Raw genomic sequence first — 19,447 nt, forward strand, 5'->3', positions numbered from 1 at the left:
GTGAGGGTCCCTTTTCGGACGCCTTTTGTCCGTAATTATGGGCCTTGCAAGTCTATCCGACCCGGTCTTCCTGACCACTTCTCTCACCAAACATGCCTGCCCAGGACCATGAGCTGTAGGCAAAATATCAGACTGGACATCCCAGTGCAAACCATGTAAATAGATTATTATCATATGAAATACCACAAAAAGACCTGCACAGTTGCTCAAAGCTCCACGCATATGATAGTCTTAACCTAATATAAAACGTTTTTTGACTTGTAATTAAGTGGTTGTCTAGACTATTTACTTACTTCCATACTATCGCGCAACTTCATCTGATGTGTCTGTAAAACTTACCTTTTGTCCCGAAGTTTTGTCCTGAATTTTGCCCTTCTGTCCTGAATTTTTGTCCTAAATTTTGACCCTCTGTCCTGAATTTTTGTCCTGAATTTTGACCCTCTGTCCTGAATTTTTACACTTACTGCCCTGAATTTGCACCAATGCCAGTTGGTCGCCCAAAGCTGCAGTGGCCTCTTGACGAGGGTCCTGGCACTTATTTTGATACAAATTAAGCAGTGTGTGAAATGCAATCAACAATGGCACATAGAAAATTGAATAGTAGTGCCAATAGTTGGTACCCTTTTGTCAAACGTTAACCCCAGGTTGACCCCTTGCATTATCTTGTGGCCGCTAGTGACGACCCTGGCTCTTGGCTCCGCAGATGGGCACCCGTGTTGTAGACAGCCGCCGCGTGCTTGTGACTTCACTTGCACCACTGCACTAAAAATCATTTTTCCCTTAAACGAGAAATGCAATCTCGGACTTTGTTCCGATTGGTTCGACTGGGACTATCCAGGACCACAACTCCCAGAAAGCTTTATGTCATTGACTTAAAATGCAGGTCTGGAACATAATCAGAAGTTCCGAGCACGGCTGGATAAAAGTCTCGCGGCTGACCTGGTGCACCACGGGTCACGCGCCGCGGCGGTTGGAGACAGTAATCCCTGTTTTTGGCTCCGCGGTTGTTCCTTCCTTTACTGATCCGGCTGATTTGAGTTTCCCGCTAACTTTGCACGGGTGTTACTGGGGGGCGCGCAGGTGCGCGCTTTGGCTGATACAGGGTCGCGCGAGGAGAGTTCGATGTAGCGGTAGAGAGGGGAGTTTGGTCCGGGCATCGCTCTGTGGTGTCTCGGTGATAAGCAGAGCCAGCAGCGCGTTCCCTGCCCGGTGCTCCCAGGGGCAGCAGCACAGTAGCGGCTCCCGAGGCTGCTGGAAAAACACAATAACTCGGAGCAACTTGGCAGATAGTCAAGGACAAGGGGTGGGCAGAGGCGGCTCACGGGCACCCTCTTCTGAGCCCAGGCTCGGTGGCGGAGGGGTGGGGCCGCAGGACTCGCACAGGGTTACCGCCTGGCCGGGGCTGGCGCTATAAAAGCCATTTCTGAGCCACGCGGTTTACCGCTAGCACTATTCGTGCGTTACTGCGCCAGTGCAAAGTAACCGCTAGTTGACAGGAGTCGTATTGAGCCCCAATGGTAAGATCTAAACTCTTTTTACAGCCTGGCCTTTTCTACCTATTTTTTTCCCATGTATTTTAGATAAGACAAAAAGTTTTACTTTGATTTATTGCTTTCTATTAAATTAACTCTATTGTATCATATCATTTAAAATGTATTGTAAATTGTGCCTACATATACATAAAATAAGTGATTATTCTAGCTTTTTGTTCTTAGAGATGAAGCCGCCCACATCCACAAAACCTCATGCATTTTGTTCTGCTGAATGGTTGTCCTGCGTGTCTGCAGTTTGGCACGGTTCTGCTCCTTTAGTCCACTTCCATCACCCGCCGCCCCCCTGTTCCCCTGTTCAGAGTAGACCCCACATTGTAGGTTTTCTGTGTGTGACGCTTGCAGTAACGCGAGGCAGGTGGCACTTTTCACTGTTTACAGTGATGTGGGAAACGGGTCTGCTGTGCAGCCTGGCACGGGAGGTGTCGGACGATTTAAGTCTGGCAGCTCCAGAACGGTGCGCAGTGTCATAAAAAGATAAACGCAGCTTGTTCATCGCATAAAGCGTGACTCGTGGGTTTTAGCCCAGAAGGCGCCCAGACACAGGAAAGGCTCCACGTGTTCTCTATTGCTGTCGTTTTTGCGCGTGGTCTGTGTAGGACAGTGCTTAATTTGTAAAATATTAAGTGCCAGGGCTCTGACCAGGAGGCCACTGCAACTTGCATCTCCCATCGCCCTTGTCATTGCTGCCGAAACAACTACTAACCATCTCTTTCACATGTAAATGCAACAGTTCAGATTATCCCAGGTCACCAAAACTGAAGGAGGCCGGTATTAGCATTTTTTTTATGTATATTGTTTTCCTAAACAACTTGTTCTGCTCATCTCTAAATTACATGAGCAGCGCCACCTTGTGGCATACTGCCCTAAGTGTCGTGTTGACAATTCGGTGCGGGTGCCGAGCACCGGAAACCAATTAAGTGCCGGTGCTCAGCACCGGCTCAAATTAAGCACTGTGTAGGAATAAAGGGGCATATTATCAAGAACCGGCGTTAAAATGATCGCCTAAAACGGCGATAATTTGAATGCCTTTCTTGATAATATGCCCCAAAATGCGTTCCCTCGAAGATCGAAATGTACCAGTTACAGCCCATGGACAGTAAAACCAGGGTTCTGCTGTAATCGGCATGGAATGTCACAGCAGCAGGCGCATTGACCCTGGAGTTGTACGGTCCGTGGAAACACGCTGTTTTTTTTTTTTTTTAAGTTTTCGGCGCAGTCGGGACAGGACCTCTGGGCTGCTCCAGCACGCGCCTAAGCCCCAGTGTTGTACAGCATCCTGTGGGCAAGAAAAGTCTGTCTGTCTGACGTGCTGTGAATAAAACGGGCTCACTTGGAACTAACTGACCTTCTAGAAACGGAGTACACGACATTAAATCGCCTAACAAAGTCTTGCAAGAGCCAGGGGCTCAGCGCGGTCCCGGGAAAGCGGTGTTCCTTGTTTTGGAGGGGGCCCTTCACCCCCTCCAAGCCATGCCTTGCAGAATGCGTGCGATGGCATGGATTAACACATGGGTAAACTCTAGGGCAAAGTCACTCTGCTTTCCCAATCAGGGCACCTGCAGCTTGAGTGTTTAACCCTTCAGTAGGACCCCATTGAGAACAACACCAATGAATACCTGAGAGATGGCGGGACCCCTCATCACATTTCCCGGGGCTGTTCCCCTATCACTTTGTGTGATGCCACCAGCAAGAGTCCAGCTGCAAGCGGTCAATTTACCAGCAGGCAAGAATGTATTTTTCATAAATAATTTCTCATGTGTGTTTCATTGTGAATGGCAGGGCATATTTGGTGATGTTGGTTGCAAGGACGTCTTGTCAGCACAACAAGGAGGGTCGGGGGAGATGTATAGACCTGCAGGTGTTCCCTCCAATTATTATCACTAGCACACAGGAAACACCTGGATCTTAAAGAGGTAAAGAGAGAGAGAGTAGCCGACCTGGATGGGGATGTTCCTTTTTAAGGACAAATTCCTCTTCCACCAGAGGTGGTCTGCTTCATCATTGTGGAAACTCCCCACCCTGTGACAGCTGATCATGGTGTGGGCTACAACACCCTCACTGAGGAGTTCTTTGTTATCAGAGAGTTTGTAGAAACCCTGTGATGAACTAAAGGGTGGCGAGGTATGCAGAGTGTGAAGAAAGTGAAGGGGTGATTAAAACTAACTCCAGCACAAGCGTACAACTTTGTTCATGCATGCCTGGGTCGGGGGTAAAGAAAAGACATTCAAGAGGTGTGTCACTGGAGTAGGTCGACATGTTTCTGCCTTTTTACTCTTATCAGAAGTGGTGTATTGGCCTTCGTAAGGACCTGGGAGAATTGCTTCTGCTCTACAAATTTATGTATAGAAGTGAAATACAAAACTACTCAGTGGTGCGTTGTAAGGTGCAAAGCGGGTCTACTGTCACTTCACCTGTGGAGGAATACATAAACAGCTAGGTTACGGTTTATGATAAAACGTGTAATCTGTTGCGTCATGCCACCAAGTACCCACATTTGTGGTGCATATTAAACACCTCAATGTGTGCAAATTTGAAAGACCTTGTGATCCTACAAGATTCACCTGGAACAAGGTGAATATTTAACACCATGATATGTACATAATATGGTTAAGCAGAGCGTTCATACATGGTACAACAATTGTGGCCACAATCGTCTGGTGTTTTGCTTAAGCTCTAGGGACCCTGGTATGGCGCTCGGGGCACGCTCTGTCCGATAGTCAAAATACAGGGGAGAGTGGATGGTCAGGCTGTTGGGTACGAAAACACTCAAAAGGTACTGTTGAGAAAGAGGAAGTAAGAGAACAAATGTGTCCCTGTTGGGGGCAGAGAATGTTAACCCCAGTAAGATTCTGGTCATCGTAGTAATAGCCAAAGATATGATGGGAAGCCTATGTATGTGGCATGTGATTACGTGCGCAAAAGGCATGGAGATGGTGTGCGAAAGTGTAACCTGTCAAGGCATTCAGAGAAAATGATCTACTTCTTTTAAGTCGCGAGAACCTGTCGAACTTCTTTTAAAGGGCTCAAGAACCAGTCTAAGAAACTGAGATCTGCTGACTAATACACGCGAACTTTTGGGTGTCAGTAACTTGGCTTGGGATACTACAAAAAAGTTCCTGTTAAAAAATAGAACCAGGCCACCTCCTTCCTCTGTGTGCTTTGATATGTGCCCCTCCTTACACACCTGTTTGTTCATGCTTGGTTCTCATCGCCCACTCACATGCTGCTTGTCCACTCTCCCTATAGCTGCACCCCTGAGAGTGCACATGACATTTGCATGTTGAGTGGGGGTAGATGGACAGCACGAGTGACCCAAGGTGTCGTTAAAATAGATTAACGTTCCATTTGCCTAAGTGGACAGCTGCTGCCTTGGCTCCGGCCATTCATTCCTTCTCGCTTTCTGACCAATCTATAGGATTTTACTTGGCCTGGAAACTTTGACCAAGGCACAACATGAACATTGTTTTGACATTTTTTATTTCGAATCATCCAGTCCCCATGTTTGGCTCCCTTACTTATGTGTGACATTTCACCACATCTCGTTTAGCAGTAGTGACCATGCAGGACGGGCCCAAATACCCCAGCTAGCCCATCACCAAAATGGGTTTAGTTTCACGGTCAAAAGTTTACGATTCTTCATTGCGTTTTAGGACCTATAGTTTCCTGAGGGACGGTCTAGCAACAGAAGTGGTGTACCATTTTTAATGGGAAACATGGAATAGTAGAATATTTGTTATGATATACTGAGTTTCTCTCTATTTCTGGCTTCTAAATGTAAGCTAGCATGCAAGGAAACACATTTTTGCAAAATAACCTTCAGAATCATATGGTATTATGAGTAACCACAAGTTCAGAGTTGTACAGATAACCACTTTTCCTACACTCAGTTTCTTGAGCACACTTCAAGAATGCATGTTTCCATCATACTCCTTTTTCATTCATTAGATTTTACCAAATATGTTGGTGCACGGTCAGTACATAATGAAAAATCGGTATAAGCTCTTTTTGGACAACCATCAAAAACTATATATCCATGCGACTAGAAGGCTATGACTGACGTACATTACATTTGTAAATCCGCCATAAGGGCCAAAAAGGTAGAGCAAAAAAGTATGGATGACATCGGCACATATTTTACATATTATTGTATATTGTTTTTACTCTATTTCTGATCAGTTTATTTGAGAAAACCATGAGTGATCTACATAAATGACCTGTTGCTAAATTCAGAATTTTGTGTACTTTTCAGAAACATATAGGTTTCAGCCACAAACTGCAATTTGGTAGAAACCACAAAAAATAGTACAAATCAGCTACAGCTTAGAAAAACACAAGATCTGTTTTAAAGATGTATTTTTCAAACAACTCTGCTTGTTACTGAAAGTTGAACAGATTATTCTGTTAGTGGAGCAAATGTTGAATAGATGCTGTTTTAGAAATAAATGTATGCTTTTTTGCACAGCATCTTATCCTAATAAAAAAAAAAATACAGAAATTCATGTTGCTGTATTTTGGCTATTTTCCCGGTTCCCTCCAGGAGGAAATAAAGGACAAATTTGGCCTGGATACCTTTGTGGAAAAATGTCATGCAGGCTTAAGCTCTCCAGACATCAAAAAAGGCTCTGCAGTGTGGGTGGGGGAGGGACTAGCAGCTACAAGATTATGCATGGTCTTAAGCCCTTCTGAGGTGTGTGTGTGTGTGTGTGTGTGTGTGTGTGTGTGTGTGTATATATATATATATATATATGTACAATTCACGAACATTTCCCATACAGTTACTTGCCTAAAGTCTTGCCTTTCCCTGATCAGTCAACCTGGGAGGAAAAAATTGATTTGTGCAGCTTCAACACTTCATGGTCGCATTGAAATGAATTTTGTCTCCAAAAATCTGGAATAGTTAGATTTTGTTAGCATGCAATCGGCCGATGTGTTAATCATGACAAAGGAATGTACTTATTACAGTTGCTATGTACATTTAGACAAATCCCACCTGCAATATTGATCACTGGATATGGAGAAAAATCATGGTTTCAGTGAGAAGCTGGATCTTCTGAGCGGCTTGCTTGTGGACAGTAGGTTGTGAAGGAGCGGCTTTTCATGGTAAAACAGTTTTGGACCTAGAAGGGTTCAGCATGGTTTTTAAGGTAGCGCAATGGCTCACTGATTCCTATGACACCAGAACTCCATGCGAGCAAATGATGGCAACTGGCCAAACTATGCCGCACTGCTACTCCCTATCCCCCATGAGCTCTTCACAAGTTCTCTTCGCTTTATGGCTCGTTTTCTGGTAGTGCCCTCTTCATTTACATATATTTTCTGTTGAAAGTATTTGCAATCACTTGGTTTAAAATGTAACTCAGTGGACAGCAATGGCCGCTGGAAGCAATGAAGTAGCCAGAAAGTTAAAATAGCCCCCACTTTGAACTAAAGCACTGATGCCACCAAGCAAGCGAAGCAAATGAGCTGCACTCTTGCTACCAAGCAAGCGAAGCAAATGAGCTGCACTCTTGCTAGAGCAGCTTCCTTGTCTTTTTTTTTTAATCAATGCATCTATTCATTACATCTTTCACCCTTCCACCCACCTTCCATTCATCTTTACATTAATTCTTTCATCAATCATTTAATGTTTCCCCATTCCATCCATCCATCTAGATACTCTACCATCCATCACCTCTGCCATTTATCCCTCAACTCTGGCATCCATTCATCCACCCTGCAATTCATCAATCCACTCTGTCATCTCTCCACTCAACTACTCTTCCATCCATCTATCCACTCTGCCATCCCCCTGTCAATCCATCCTTCCACTCTGCCATCCATCCTTCCATCAACTCTTCTATCTCTCCTCTCTGCCATCTATCCACACATCCACTCTGCCACCCACCCATTCTACCATCCATCCTGTCTGCCACCCATCCAACCATTCATCCATTTGGCCATCCATTCACTCAGCTATCCACCAGTTCACTCTGCCATTTATTCATCTACTCCTCAGTCCATCCATTTACTCTGCCATCCACTCATCATCCATTCATCCACCCATCTATCCACTCTGCCACCCATCCATTCTGCATCCCACCCATTTACTCTACCATTCATCCATCCACTCTGCCATTTATCCACCCGTTCATCCACTCTGTCATCCATCCATTTACTCTGCCTTCCAGCCATCCACTCTGGCATTCATACATCCAGCCAGACATCCTTCCATTCACTTTACCATCCTGCCATCCATCCACTTGGAAGTTTTTCACTCTGTCATTTATACATTCCCTCTGCCAGCCATCCGTTCTGTCATCCATCTACGCTGCCATCCAGCCACTCATTCACCTTGCCTTCCAGCCAAACATCCACTCACACTGCCATTCATTTGTCAATCTGTCCACTCTGCCATCCGTCCACTCTGCCATGCATCAGTGTACCATTCTGCCATCCATTCGTCAACTCTACCTATATCCATCCACTCTGCCATCCATCCACCTGTTCACCCTCCTACACATTCACTCATCCATCCATCATTTGACTCTGCCATCCTTTCACCTGTCCATGGACTCATCCAGAGACGTGGCAAGTCGACTAACCACCCAGGCCTGTGGTGAATGTGGAGCAGTGTCTGGCCACAAAGCAGGCAGACACCTTGGCATCGGGAACAAGTGCAGGCTAATTCTTAATACATTGGCTTTAAACCGTAGCTCAAGTCGGGCAGTGGTACTATGGTCTGTTGGGTAGGACTATGGCAATTGGCCTTTGCCCTCTGGGGTACTCTAGTTGCACTGCCCTGGGATTGCTGGGAGTAGATGCTTTAACCAAGGAAGGGCTTGGTTGACCAGGCCCATCTCCCGAAGGGTGCCGGAAGTCTAGGGGTTGAACCCTCATTTGAGTTGACTCTGGCATGGTTGCTTGAGGGCTCAGCATACATGTTGGCCCTGGCTCCATTCCCTGTTAGGGAGCGGATGAGTTCTCCTTGTGACGTTTGCATCTGAGGGGCCCAGAAGGTTTCGCTCGGGCCCAAGGCACGGAGCTGGAGCTGTAAGGTCCAGAGGGGGGCAACCAGGATAAAAAAATGTTAGTTAAGAGATTGCGATGTTTAGCTGTTCCTCAATTTGTCATATTAAATGTAAACCGGAATTAATGAACACTATGTCAAAATGTGTGAAATCGCGTTACTTCTGCATTTAATGAAAATATGTAATAAGTCCGACCTGAGGTTTGTTCTCTCAAACCCGAAAAGAGTGGCTCAGGTCAATTCTTGCATGCCTTCGGTTGATGTAGGTGGTCCTTAATTGGCTTGTAATTAAGGTTGGCTACTGTCCACTCCTCCGGGCATCGGTGCACCCCCAACACTACCTGGGCCAGTATTATAGTCCGAGTGGGCACAAGTTTCAAATTAACACGTTTAGGCTCACAAACTGTCCTACAGCATCAACATCTGGGGTATTTCATTTAATACGTCACAGGTGGCTTCACGTGGTCCCACACTAGCCCGGGGAGTCTATCTGGCTCACGTCTTTCTCTGCCTCTGATGCTTTTCTCCGTCATTGGTGCATTTCCCATGAAATGGTTGCCACTTTGTGTGAAGTTTGATTGGTCGAGTAGGTCCTTCTTGTGACATGCATGGCCAATCGCAGTATTGCTGTGATGCAAGGACTGCCATTGGTTTTGGAGTTCTGGCATGCAGTGCTCTGCTGGAGAGGAATGGGTCGAGTTTTCAGACCCTCCTCAAGAGCAGCATGCATCAGCTCTCTAAACCATGCCAACTTTTGGGCCGAACATGGACTATCAGCCCATTGGTCCTTCAGTTTGTATTTTGCATATCACTGTAGGGTCTTGAGCCGTGTCCGAGGTAATGCTGCACTCTTCCCCTTTTGAGTGATTTGGGGGAGCCGAGGAGTTTGTTGGCTGTGCAAACACAGTGATTGGCGATTCAACCCTATAAACAGTGGCACTTGAATTGTGCAATGGTGGCAACCAAATTAGACCCCATAGTTCGTTAAATTATGTGGCAAGGTTAGGCAACTTATGAGGTGTGCTGTGGAACATTCTGCAATGGTATTAGTTAAGTATTGTCATCTCTACACATGTTAACACTGCCTGGGCAAAGGCGTTACCTCATTAGCACCAGTTAAACAACAAAATACAGCAATAAGCAACTGAAAGGCCATCAGTCAGCCTTTGCGAAATGCCGTTTATTGAGTGGCAACACGTGGTGTTTTTAGAAACTCTTGTTCTGTTTGAGAGAGAGAGAATTTTAAATTAAAATCTGCAAACTATCCAGTAGATGATGGAGTATGTGGCACATGCCTAATTATGTGGTGAACGCTGGCACCGCAGCTCGCATAATTCCAGTGTCCAGGCCAATAAAATGGGAGCAACAGTTTGCAGATGTGGAGAAAGGAAAAAATGAGGTGATTTTAATGTGTGTGTTTTGTGTGTGTATTTTTTTGGAGGGGGGGGTTGTTGGTATTAGGTTGGTTAGAGTTAAGAGTCTGGAGGTAAGTAACACTGTGTGCATCTCGTGAACATAAGCAAATAATAAAAACACGAATCTGTAATGAGCCAGCGTTCATTACACAAACCGTATTACTGCCAGTCTCAGTCGAATGAGGAATACCTGTGTTTGAAGCGGGCAATGAATGAGCCTGCGCGTGCGAAGTATACTTTTTTTTTTTCCTTCTACTGATTTTGCATATTTTTGCACTTTACACAATTGAGGTTGGAACAAGGATGAACGGATGCGCCCTCCACGAGTCACTCATGGCAAACGCATCCTTCGGTGTCTGTGAGCGCTCCGAATCCGAGACTAAGGACGCTGGCTCGCCCCTGTCTGATGCCGACGCGCTTCTAGGCGCCCCTCTTATGGATAAACTAGGATCCCAGGTATGCGGACACCTCCTGCAGGCCCCGAGCCCCGGTGGCTGCCGAGCTGGCTCGTATGCGTGGTGGGCTCGACGGTCCCTCCCTGTGGGGGCAGCTGGCTTTCTGTCTGGTGCGCTGACTGTGGCTCGCCAATGCTTTCTGGCAGCGCTTCTGGTGGTTTTTTATGCGCCTTGCATGAACCGTGGCTTTTCGAAGCGCAAACCTCCTGGTTGGAAAATTCGCTGCAGTGTCCTGCAGGTTTGTGTCTGCTTCCTTCATGTTGTGCGCCTGCAGTGAAACTGACGGATTCCACCCTTGCCAGCTAGGATATTAAGGTCAGCTGTTGCACCAGTATTTTATGATTAATTGTGCAAGTTGTAACCCTTGTACCCCTCCCTCCCCCCTTTATTGAACTGATTACACTGCATATCGGGAAGAAATGGTTTGGCAGTGTACCCACTGCTAGCGGCACAAGTGCAAGGAAGGAAAGAGGTTTCTGATCTTTGACGAGTAATCCGGGGTCAGTGGGGCCCTCCCGGTTTCTGACCCTTGATGCTACTGCACTTGATGAACCAGGAAGCTAGGTCGATGTTTGTTGAAGGAAAGACTAGAAAGAGACCTCTGAAGACCTGGATCCCTCTCGTCAACTCAGTTGAGTGTTGAAGGGGAAGCTGTGGGTCTCTTCCATTTAATAACCTACATATATCCCCAGGCAGTCTGTGCGCCTTCCTCGAAAACCTTACTTGATGCACGTGGAAGTTACTACAATTTGCTTGTAGATCTTGTCCAAGGTTAAAGCTGCGTTCACTGGTTGTTTGCCAATTATCTGGTTTCACACAAGTTTCAAAGTGTACACAGTGGCTGAGTTGTGTAGATCAGTTGTTTAGTGCAAGGTTTTTAAAATTTCTTCCTCCAATAATTCCCTCTTGAAGAAACCAGGGGGCATATTATCAAGAAACGGGGTGACAATCATCGCTGCATTAGCTGCAGAAAACTGCCGCTAAAGCGGCGGTAACGGGCTTGATAATATGCCCTTGAGAATTCCCATAGAAGCCCATGTTCTGGTGTCAACCTGGGCTTCTATTGAAATTCTCTGCGGCATATTATCAAGCCCATTATCGCCGCTTTAGCGGCAGTTTTCTGCTGCTAAAGCGGCGATCATTTTAACGCCGTGCATGATAATATGCCCCCAAGTTCTATTTGCTGTCCCAGTCTAGAAACTGATTTTATGGCTAATTTAAACCGTGCGATGTTTGGCGCTGCCTTATACCTTTTTTGCATGCAGCACACCCCACGAGACATCCTGCCCGGTCCCGTATACTGTCCTACAGATCTGTAAATGCTATGTTGACTGCGAGATGAGGCTTTACTGTCCCAATAGTCATCACATTAACGTAGAGGTTCCAGACCTTTCCTTAGTGGTCTTCGGCCACACAGTAAGCATTATGAATTTGACTTATTGCAAACTGTATAGGCTACACCAAGACACCACAACTAACATGACAGTCTGATAATACTAAACAGATACCTAATGAGAATCGTGAGAATCGTGAGAATGAATCGTGTGAACCTGAAGGTCAGATAGTTTGCTCATAAACCGGCGAGAGTATAGAGCCCATCAGCCCACCCTAGTTGGCGGAGCTTCGTCCTCTGGACCTCTAGGAGACATGGGTCACAGGCCACTGTATTGAGCCACCAGGCCCTGCTGGGAACCTGATCTCAATGCTCCTACAAAACCTCTTGCCCTGATATATGTTCCAACTATGTGAACTAAAATAACGTGCAGTGCTATGGTGCATGTGCTAATTAAAAATGACCACTGGAACAAAAAATCTGAATTTATTATGAAATTGTTCGAGTGTCATATCTAAAATAACCTATAGTCAAAAATATGTAGACTAATTTCTGGCTAAAAAAGTGTGGTCACCAAGACACCACCTTGGCTTGAGCCACGGGATGGATCGGTGAACTCCACATTTTAGGTCTGGATTGACTGCGACGCACCATGCAAGACCTCTTAACCTATCCAAAAACCTTTTACAAACCGAGATTTAAAACTTAGATGTGTGTCTGTGCTCCCATGTTAGTCAGACTTTATACGGCAGACATGGACGTGGTGGTGGTTTCTGTGGCCCAGTCATTACCACAAAGTCTGTTCACTCTCACTAAGCTTGGTTCAGTGTGGAGATTACAAAAGTTGGCTGGACTACAGCGAGCCAAGCTACAGAGCAGTTTATCGCACCGTATGAATATAATCAAATTACTTGGTAGTTAATGCAGCCAAGTTGACAACAATGGCTCTAGTCTCTGATAATTGTAGAAGTAGTAGATGGAATGTGGGAGACCTGGATATATTGATAGCATCCTCGTATAACTATCTGATCTTGCATATTGTAGAACGAGGAAACTATTTGACTCCCCTGAATACTTTGAAGGCAAATCTTCATTCACTACTATATGCTGTTATATTGTTAAATTCTACTTTTTAATCTCCAACTTTAACCGCCATATTGTCCATAAAGTAATTCCTTCACTGTTTGGTCACTCAGCTTTTCCCTGCGAGCTGCTCACTTGGATCACCTTCCTCAATTCTTTGTCTGGTTCTTTATTCATTTTACCACCATCTTCTAGCCAAGCTCAACTCGGAATGGAGTTTTATCTTGTCAAATACATTTACATTGTAATGTAGCAGCATTTATTGGTTGGCTTCCACTTGAGGCAGTCTTCACTCCCTACTTCACCACCCCCCAAATCCTCGATTCATTGAAAGAACTAATTTGGTCGGAAACCCTGGGTGACTATTTTTAAAACGGAGTTGGTCATCTCCTCAACCAAAAGCATATTGGGCAGAGGAGAGGTCCTGTTCTTTCTTTTTTTTAAATTTCCAATTGGGCTAGGAGATGAATTTTGGTGAAAGTAAAATTTCTAAAGCTGGGTATGAAGTCGTGTTTGCCTCGTTATCGAATGAATCCACTCGGCCATAGAATAAGAAACTTTTTGTGATGGTTTCCGGTTAACTCTAATACAATGAGATTAGAGTGGGCCATATGTAGATTTAAGCAGAATATGTATTATGGCAAAAGAAACCCCATGACGTGTTACCTGTAATTGCCCAAAACATTTCACATAGTAGGAACTGTGGCTAAAAAAAGCAAGTTGATGTTGTTCAACAGAAGAGCTTGCAGTGAAGCCATATTTTTCACTTGAGTGGTGAAAATCGAATATTAGTAGCCGAGTGGCATAGTTCATGGGCATTGCTCAAAACATGTTAATGCTTAATTGATTTTGAACATCCAATATTTTCTTTGTGAATTTCTATCATTTTATTGACTTTTTGTAAACATTGTAGTTGGCATCCGATTTAAACTGACCCTTGTTGGCAATTCTTTGAAAAGGCACATGCTGGGCTTTGGTGCCACCCAACGTCCTTATCACATGTATTGTATAACAAAAAAAGTCAGTGGTTTATTTTTTATTCCCCCCCCCCCCCTTGTAACGACGTTGCAACTCTGTAATCAAGTATGAATTAAATACACCTGTTTATACATGCATGAACACAAGGGTAGACAATTTAGAGCCCCCAAACAAGCGATGGCAAAGCCAACAGATCAAGATTTAAAGTTCAGTGTGTAAGAATTCGCACATTAAAGCCAGACTTATTAGCTTTGTTAATGCTTGCTGGGTATTATAGTAATACATGGAAAGTTCTGCAAGTGCTCCTAATATATCTGTCCTGGATGCATCGTTATCTGACCACGTTAAGGTAGTTCATATGCCTCTTTTTATCAAAGATAACTGCATAGGACGAGTCCCATCAACGTTTTGAGACTGAACTGCAAACCTCCTTGCTAACCATATTGGAGTCTAGATGTGCATCCAAATGTCATTTCAGTATTAAAAGCCACATTTTTATTCATATTATCATAAATTGGCTAAACGAAATGGGGCATTAGAATAGGGAGGGCCATAAAAACGCAAGGCCCCCTTTACAATATAGTTCATGGGTATTTACAAATATTTAGACAATTTCCCACTTTAGCAACTGTTTTGGCTACAGAACTACTCTTGGAATTTACCCGTCCCATGAATACTTATAAAGCCTAAGAATGTGATAACCTTGTTTTCTAAAACAACTCTTTCAATAACCTCTTTTACAATAACCTTTACCCAAAACTTCTTAGACCAAACTCTACATTGCATTCTATGGCACATTTAAAAAATGTTTTAGTTGTATACATTTTATTGTGGACTTGTAAACACACATTTGTCTCGTCTACTTGCATCCTATGTGATGCTTTTCCTCCCTATTCTTGTTTGTTTCTCTCCTAGCACATAACATCTTACCATCCTTTAATTGGACACCAGGGAACTACCAAGTGGCGGCTCCTTCGTTAAGACGGAAGAGCGTCACCCCAGTGCTCTCTCAGCAGTGCAAACAGGAAAAAAATAACATTATTTTATCATTTTATTTTTCAGCACTGAGCCGGTCTAGGGAGGGGCTCTGCTATCCTGACAGCAACAGGGAGGAGGAGTGGTGGGCACCATTAAATGTGCATGTCGGTTTGACCGGCTGTTTTAGGATGGCCAAACGACATGCTTACTTAGTATTTCTCAAACTTGCGCTGTGTTGCACAGCCGGGTGGAGAACAGACAAACTCCCAGGCTCTGTCTGAGCACCAAACCAGGCCGCTCAGACCAATCCTGGCATTTCTCTCAAGCTGGGTATTCCCAACATGAGAGCGGCGTCTGGATTGGAGAAGGGGGTAGTCTGGGAGCCTGTGCCCTGCTAGTAGTCGACAGAAGCAGGAGAGCACCACAGTGGTGGACGATCAGCTGGTAAGTAATATGTTTTTTTTGGGGGGGGGGGGGGGTCGCCATTTTTTTTACCTTTAAAAAAAAAAATGTTTATATTGTTTTTCTCCCCCGTGCTGCTCTCCCCTTTTCGTCCAAGCACAGCCGCCACTGGAAACTACATTTCTAGGTCTCGCCCAGCATTGCAGCGCAAATGCGCTGCCATCGCTCTGCGAGGCATGCAGTATATACTCTAGTGTGGAAGCTCCGCCCACTCTCTCACATTGGCTTTTGTCTTTAATGCTGCCTTCCGATTGGTTTGGGGCTTGTTAGACCCTCCTCATTCATCATTTGTATCCTTCCACGGCTATTGGCCCCTTTACTCCTGACACTATTTTCTTTTAGGTCTCGCCTAGCGTTGCAGTGCGAATGCGTTGCCTTCGCTTTGCAGGACATGCAGTATATACTGTTGTGTGGAAGCTCCGCCCACTCTCTGCCCATTGGCTTTTGTCTTAAATGCTGCCTTCCGATTGGTTTGAGGCTTGTTAGTCCCTCCTCATTCATCATTTGTATCCTTCCACGGCTATTGGCCCCTTTACTCCTAACACTATTTTCTTCCCTGTCTCCCCACCGCCCCCTCCCTCAGTCTGTGACTTCTCACCCACCCCCACTCCCGTTTGTGTTTTCTTGACTGCCAGCACTTCCGTTTTCATTTTTATTATTGCCACCTTGAAATATGCGAGTTCAAGATGCGTGCTGTACAAAATCTTCTCGTGTTTAATGAACTAGATTTTAATCTTACTCCAAATATAATAAGACTCTAGGCAACATTCGGGGAATGCATGGCAACTCACGCCTCTTGGTTCACAAATGGCATTGTTGTCGGGCGGGAGGAGCGGCAGTGTTTTAACTCATGCTTAAAACGAGCACTTTTAATAACTTCCTCTCAATTCAGTGGTATAATCTTGTGTACTGAGGTGACACGCTAAAGAAAAGCACTTTTAAAAAATTCTGTAGAGACATTATCGCACATTTACATCATGTTTACTGTATGATTAACATGCCGATCATTTTCACAGCTCGCCCACTAGCTCGTATAGGCTTGGCTTGTTTCCGGGTGGCTCTACCTGTTAATATATTGGCTCGCGCACCTCTAACAAAGAGATAAATGGATACATGACAGTGAGCCTGGTACATGGTAGAGAAATAGACTGGTGCAGACAAACAGAAAAAGTCGGTCTCCATTGCCTCACCGCAGATTCGTCACTTTCAATAACCTGGAAATCTGCCGGCAACTTCCGCATGCCCCAACCTCATCCCCCTCACCTATTAGCAGAAGCGGCAGATTCTGAGCTGTGCCCTGCTTTTGCAGAGGAGCACAACAGTCTGTAGAAGCGCTGGGATCCCTAGCCTTTCTGGGCAGTCACCGAAGCCTTCCGGGTGCCTTCACACTCAGAATAAATGAATACATTTTGTTCTGTGCTTTAGTCGCCCCTCTGTGAGCACTGTCTGGTAGATGAAGCTCTGTGTTAATAAACACATTCAGAGAGGTGGTTGTGTACAAACAAACAGTGTCAATACCGCACGTTTTGAACGTGTAGTTAAATACCTGCTCATCGAGTAGCTCATTGGCTGATCATTCCATGGCACTACCAAAATTACATTTGGACACATTTGCTCAACTGTAAAACACTCCCTTCTATGGGTCATTTAACAACTCAGGGCTTTGAGGTTAGGTAACCTACTTTGGATGCTGTGTAAAAGAGTAAATACAAAAATTAGTGCAATGAAACTAGGCAACCAGTACTGTCTAAAACACTGTGAAAACTGACACGCGTTCTGGCATTTTTGTTTAGTTAATGCCGATTTTTCTCACAGATGCGAGTAAAGAACTCTTAATATCGTAATGAAATCTGCATACTTTTAACTAATAGCACCGGGCGACCTTTGACAGCTAGGTAATGAATACATTTTCATGTACCCCCAAAGCCCCCCTGCTGCCGCGTCCTTGGCAAACTTCATTGCCTCCCAGTGTTTGGGGGATAACCAAGATGCAGGAGAGTGAGTCAAATAGTCTAGAAAATGAGAGAAGTGAGGATTCGGATTCACATATTCCGATCGCGTTGGTTAGTCTGTAAGAACTACTTTTATTAATGAGTTTCGCATTAGTAAAGCACCACAGTGTGCATGTGTGGCCACACTTCACCCATGAGGTACGTGCCAAGCAATTGTTGAGACAATCCACACTTTGCATCTATTTCAATATATTTATTACGAAATGCAGGACCTTTCCAAGGGATTTTGCACACTACATCCATTCACTCCAAAAATAAAACATGTAGGTAAAAAACATTTCCATTTACAATGTCAATAGCTCTAACTCACAAATGAGACCTATTTGCATTGCAAATGCTTGTTTGTTTTTGCACTCCCTGGAAGTGCACATGTGTTCTTGCTTTCTCTGCAATGTGCAGCCTTCCCCTGAAATTCTCACTCCCCCACACAGGCACCAGCTCCTCAATTATTCACCATTTTTCACCATCACTTTTTTTTCTTTGTTTATTTATTTTAAGTTTAAAAAAATAAAAAATTGTTGTTGAGATCCCTGCAGTTTGCTGCAATACTGTGCTTATATCTATATGTTTTGGTGCTTCTTTTGTTTGCCTCTTGACTGGCATCCCCTATGTATGAACAGTAAATTGGGTTAAAAAAAACGACACTTGTGTGCACACATGCCATTAACACGGAGTTGGCTTGTTTTTGTTTTTAACAATGCTGTTAATTGATGTGCAAGCTGTGTGTTTAAAAAAAAAAAAAAAAAGAATGTATGCATGGCAAAAAAACATTGACAATCAGAATTTCAGGAAACGCCGTTGAAAGGCAACCGCTTTACTGGTTTTGGTGGTGCTTCTTGTATTACAGGAGATAGCCTCAACCAGTTTCATCCCCATCTTTAGTCTGTCATCCATTTTAATTCTATCCTTCATTGCATCTTTCCCTTACCTTGGTTTTGGCCTTATTTCAATCCCATTCGTTGCCCCCCTCACTTCCACCCCCATTCTTCCTCACCTATTAATTGTTTTTTCTTCTTCGTACTGATCCACATTTTCCCCTCCTCCCACCTCATCCCCAGGAAACCTTCTTTGTCCTGACACAGTATATTGAGGGCCACCGTATCCACATTTCAGCACCTGAAACCCTCTTGCTGGTATTTCTTTTTAAACATTTTTATTCAAATTTTATTTTGAAATTGTTTGACATTTAGATTTTTCTTATACTGTACAAAGAAAGCAATCCAGAGTCTAGTTTTTTTTGCCACCAAGTTTGTGCTCAAATGCAGCAGTTATGCTAGTATTCATAAGCATCATTTGACAAATCATTAGAAAGAAGATGGCAATCCAACTTTCGCAGCCTACAGTAAGTGTTGCAGATGAACACACATTCCGACTATTTTTTATTTATTTGATAATAGGTCACACCCCAAAAAAACAGATAAACCACTATACCTTCCCAGTAAGTACAACTGATGCCTCTTGGTACACCATAGGCACTTCTCTAAAATATTAAATGAACTCTAGTCATCACCAGAAAGACTAAGGCCCGCATTCCAAGGACAGTGAAAGAGTACCCTTGCAGCTTTCTAGCTCCTGGTAGGGAAATGAGTACCCTTGAGCTTTCCAGCTCCTGATAGCGCAGTGGGAGTACCATTGCAGCTTTCCATCTCCTGATAGCGCAGTGAGAGTACCCTTGCAGCTTTCCATCTCCTGATAGCGCAGTGAGAGTACCCTTGCAGCTTACCAGCTCCTGATAGCGCAGTGAGAGTACCCTTGGCTTTCCTTCTCCTGATAGGTCAGGGAGCAGGCTATACATAACTAGACACATTGCTACTAGTCCTGTGCTCCTCTCGCTCTTTTATACTAGGCAGTTTACCGTCTTAATAAAGTGTTTTGCTAGGACTAAGCGCAGGGAGAGTACCCTTGCAGCTTTCCATCTCCTGATTGGTCATGGAGAGTACCCTTGCAGCTTTCCATCTCCTGATAGGGCAGGGAGAGTACCCTTGCAGCATTCCAGCTCCTGATATTGTGAATAAGGACTGCACTGGAAATTCTGGCATGTGGTGAATACCATGGTATTTAGAGTTACACCCTTTGTGTGCTATAAGAAATGAGAATTGCTGCTGGAATTAGGGATGCCCCATCAGAATCCTGAAGAAGGGATTTTGCATTTTTCTGGTCTTTACCCAAATA

At 44.5% G+C, this 19,447-nt stretch overlaps 1 protein-coding gene across 2 annotated transcripts in view; it reads left to right on the plus strand.

The window, feature by feature from the left end:
* Positions 1 to 949: 949 nt before the first annotated feature.
* The window catches only part of LOC146863901 (urea transporter 2-like), a 65,087-nt gene continuing 46,589 nt past the window's right edge, over positions 950 to 19,447 (plus strand). The window contains exons 1-2 of one of the 2 annotated variants that reach the window (XM_085629100.1): positions 1,397 to 1,517; positions 10,266 to 10,430. In XM_085629100.1, coding sequence (XP_085485226.1) covers positions 1,515 to 1,517; positions 10,266 to 10,430 — 168 coding nt within the window. In that variant the 5' untranslated portion in view covers positions 1,397 to 1,514. Of the gene's footprint in view, positions 1,518 to 10,265; positions 10,431 to 19,447 lie in introns of both variants that reach the window. The other variant, XM_085629110.1, reaches the window with a different exon arrangement.

Source organism: Triturus cristatus, chromosome 2_1 (assembly GCF_964204655.1).
Source record: "Triturus cristatus chromosome 2_1, aTriCri1.1, whole genome shotgun sequence".
Lineage (NCBI taxonomy): Eukaryota > Metazoa > Chordata > Amphibia > Caudata > Salamandridae > Triturus > Triturus cristatus.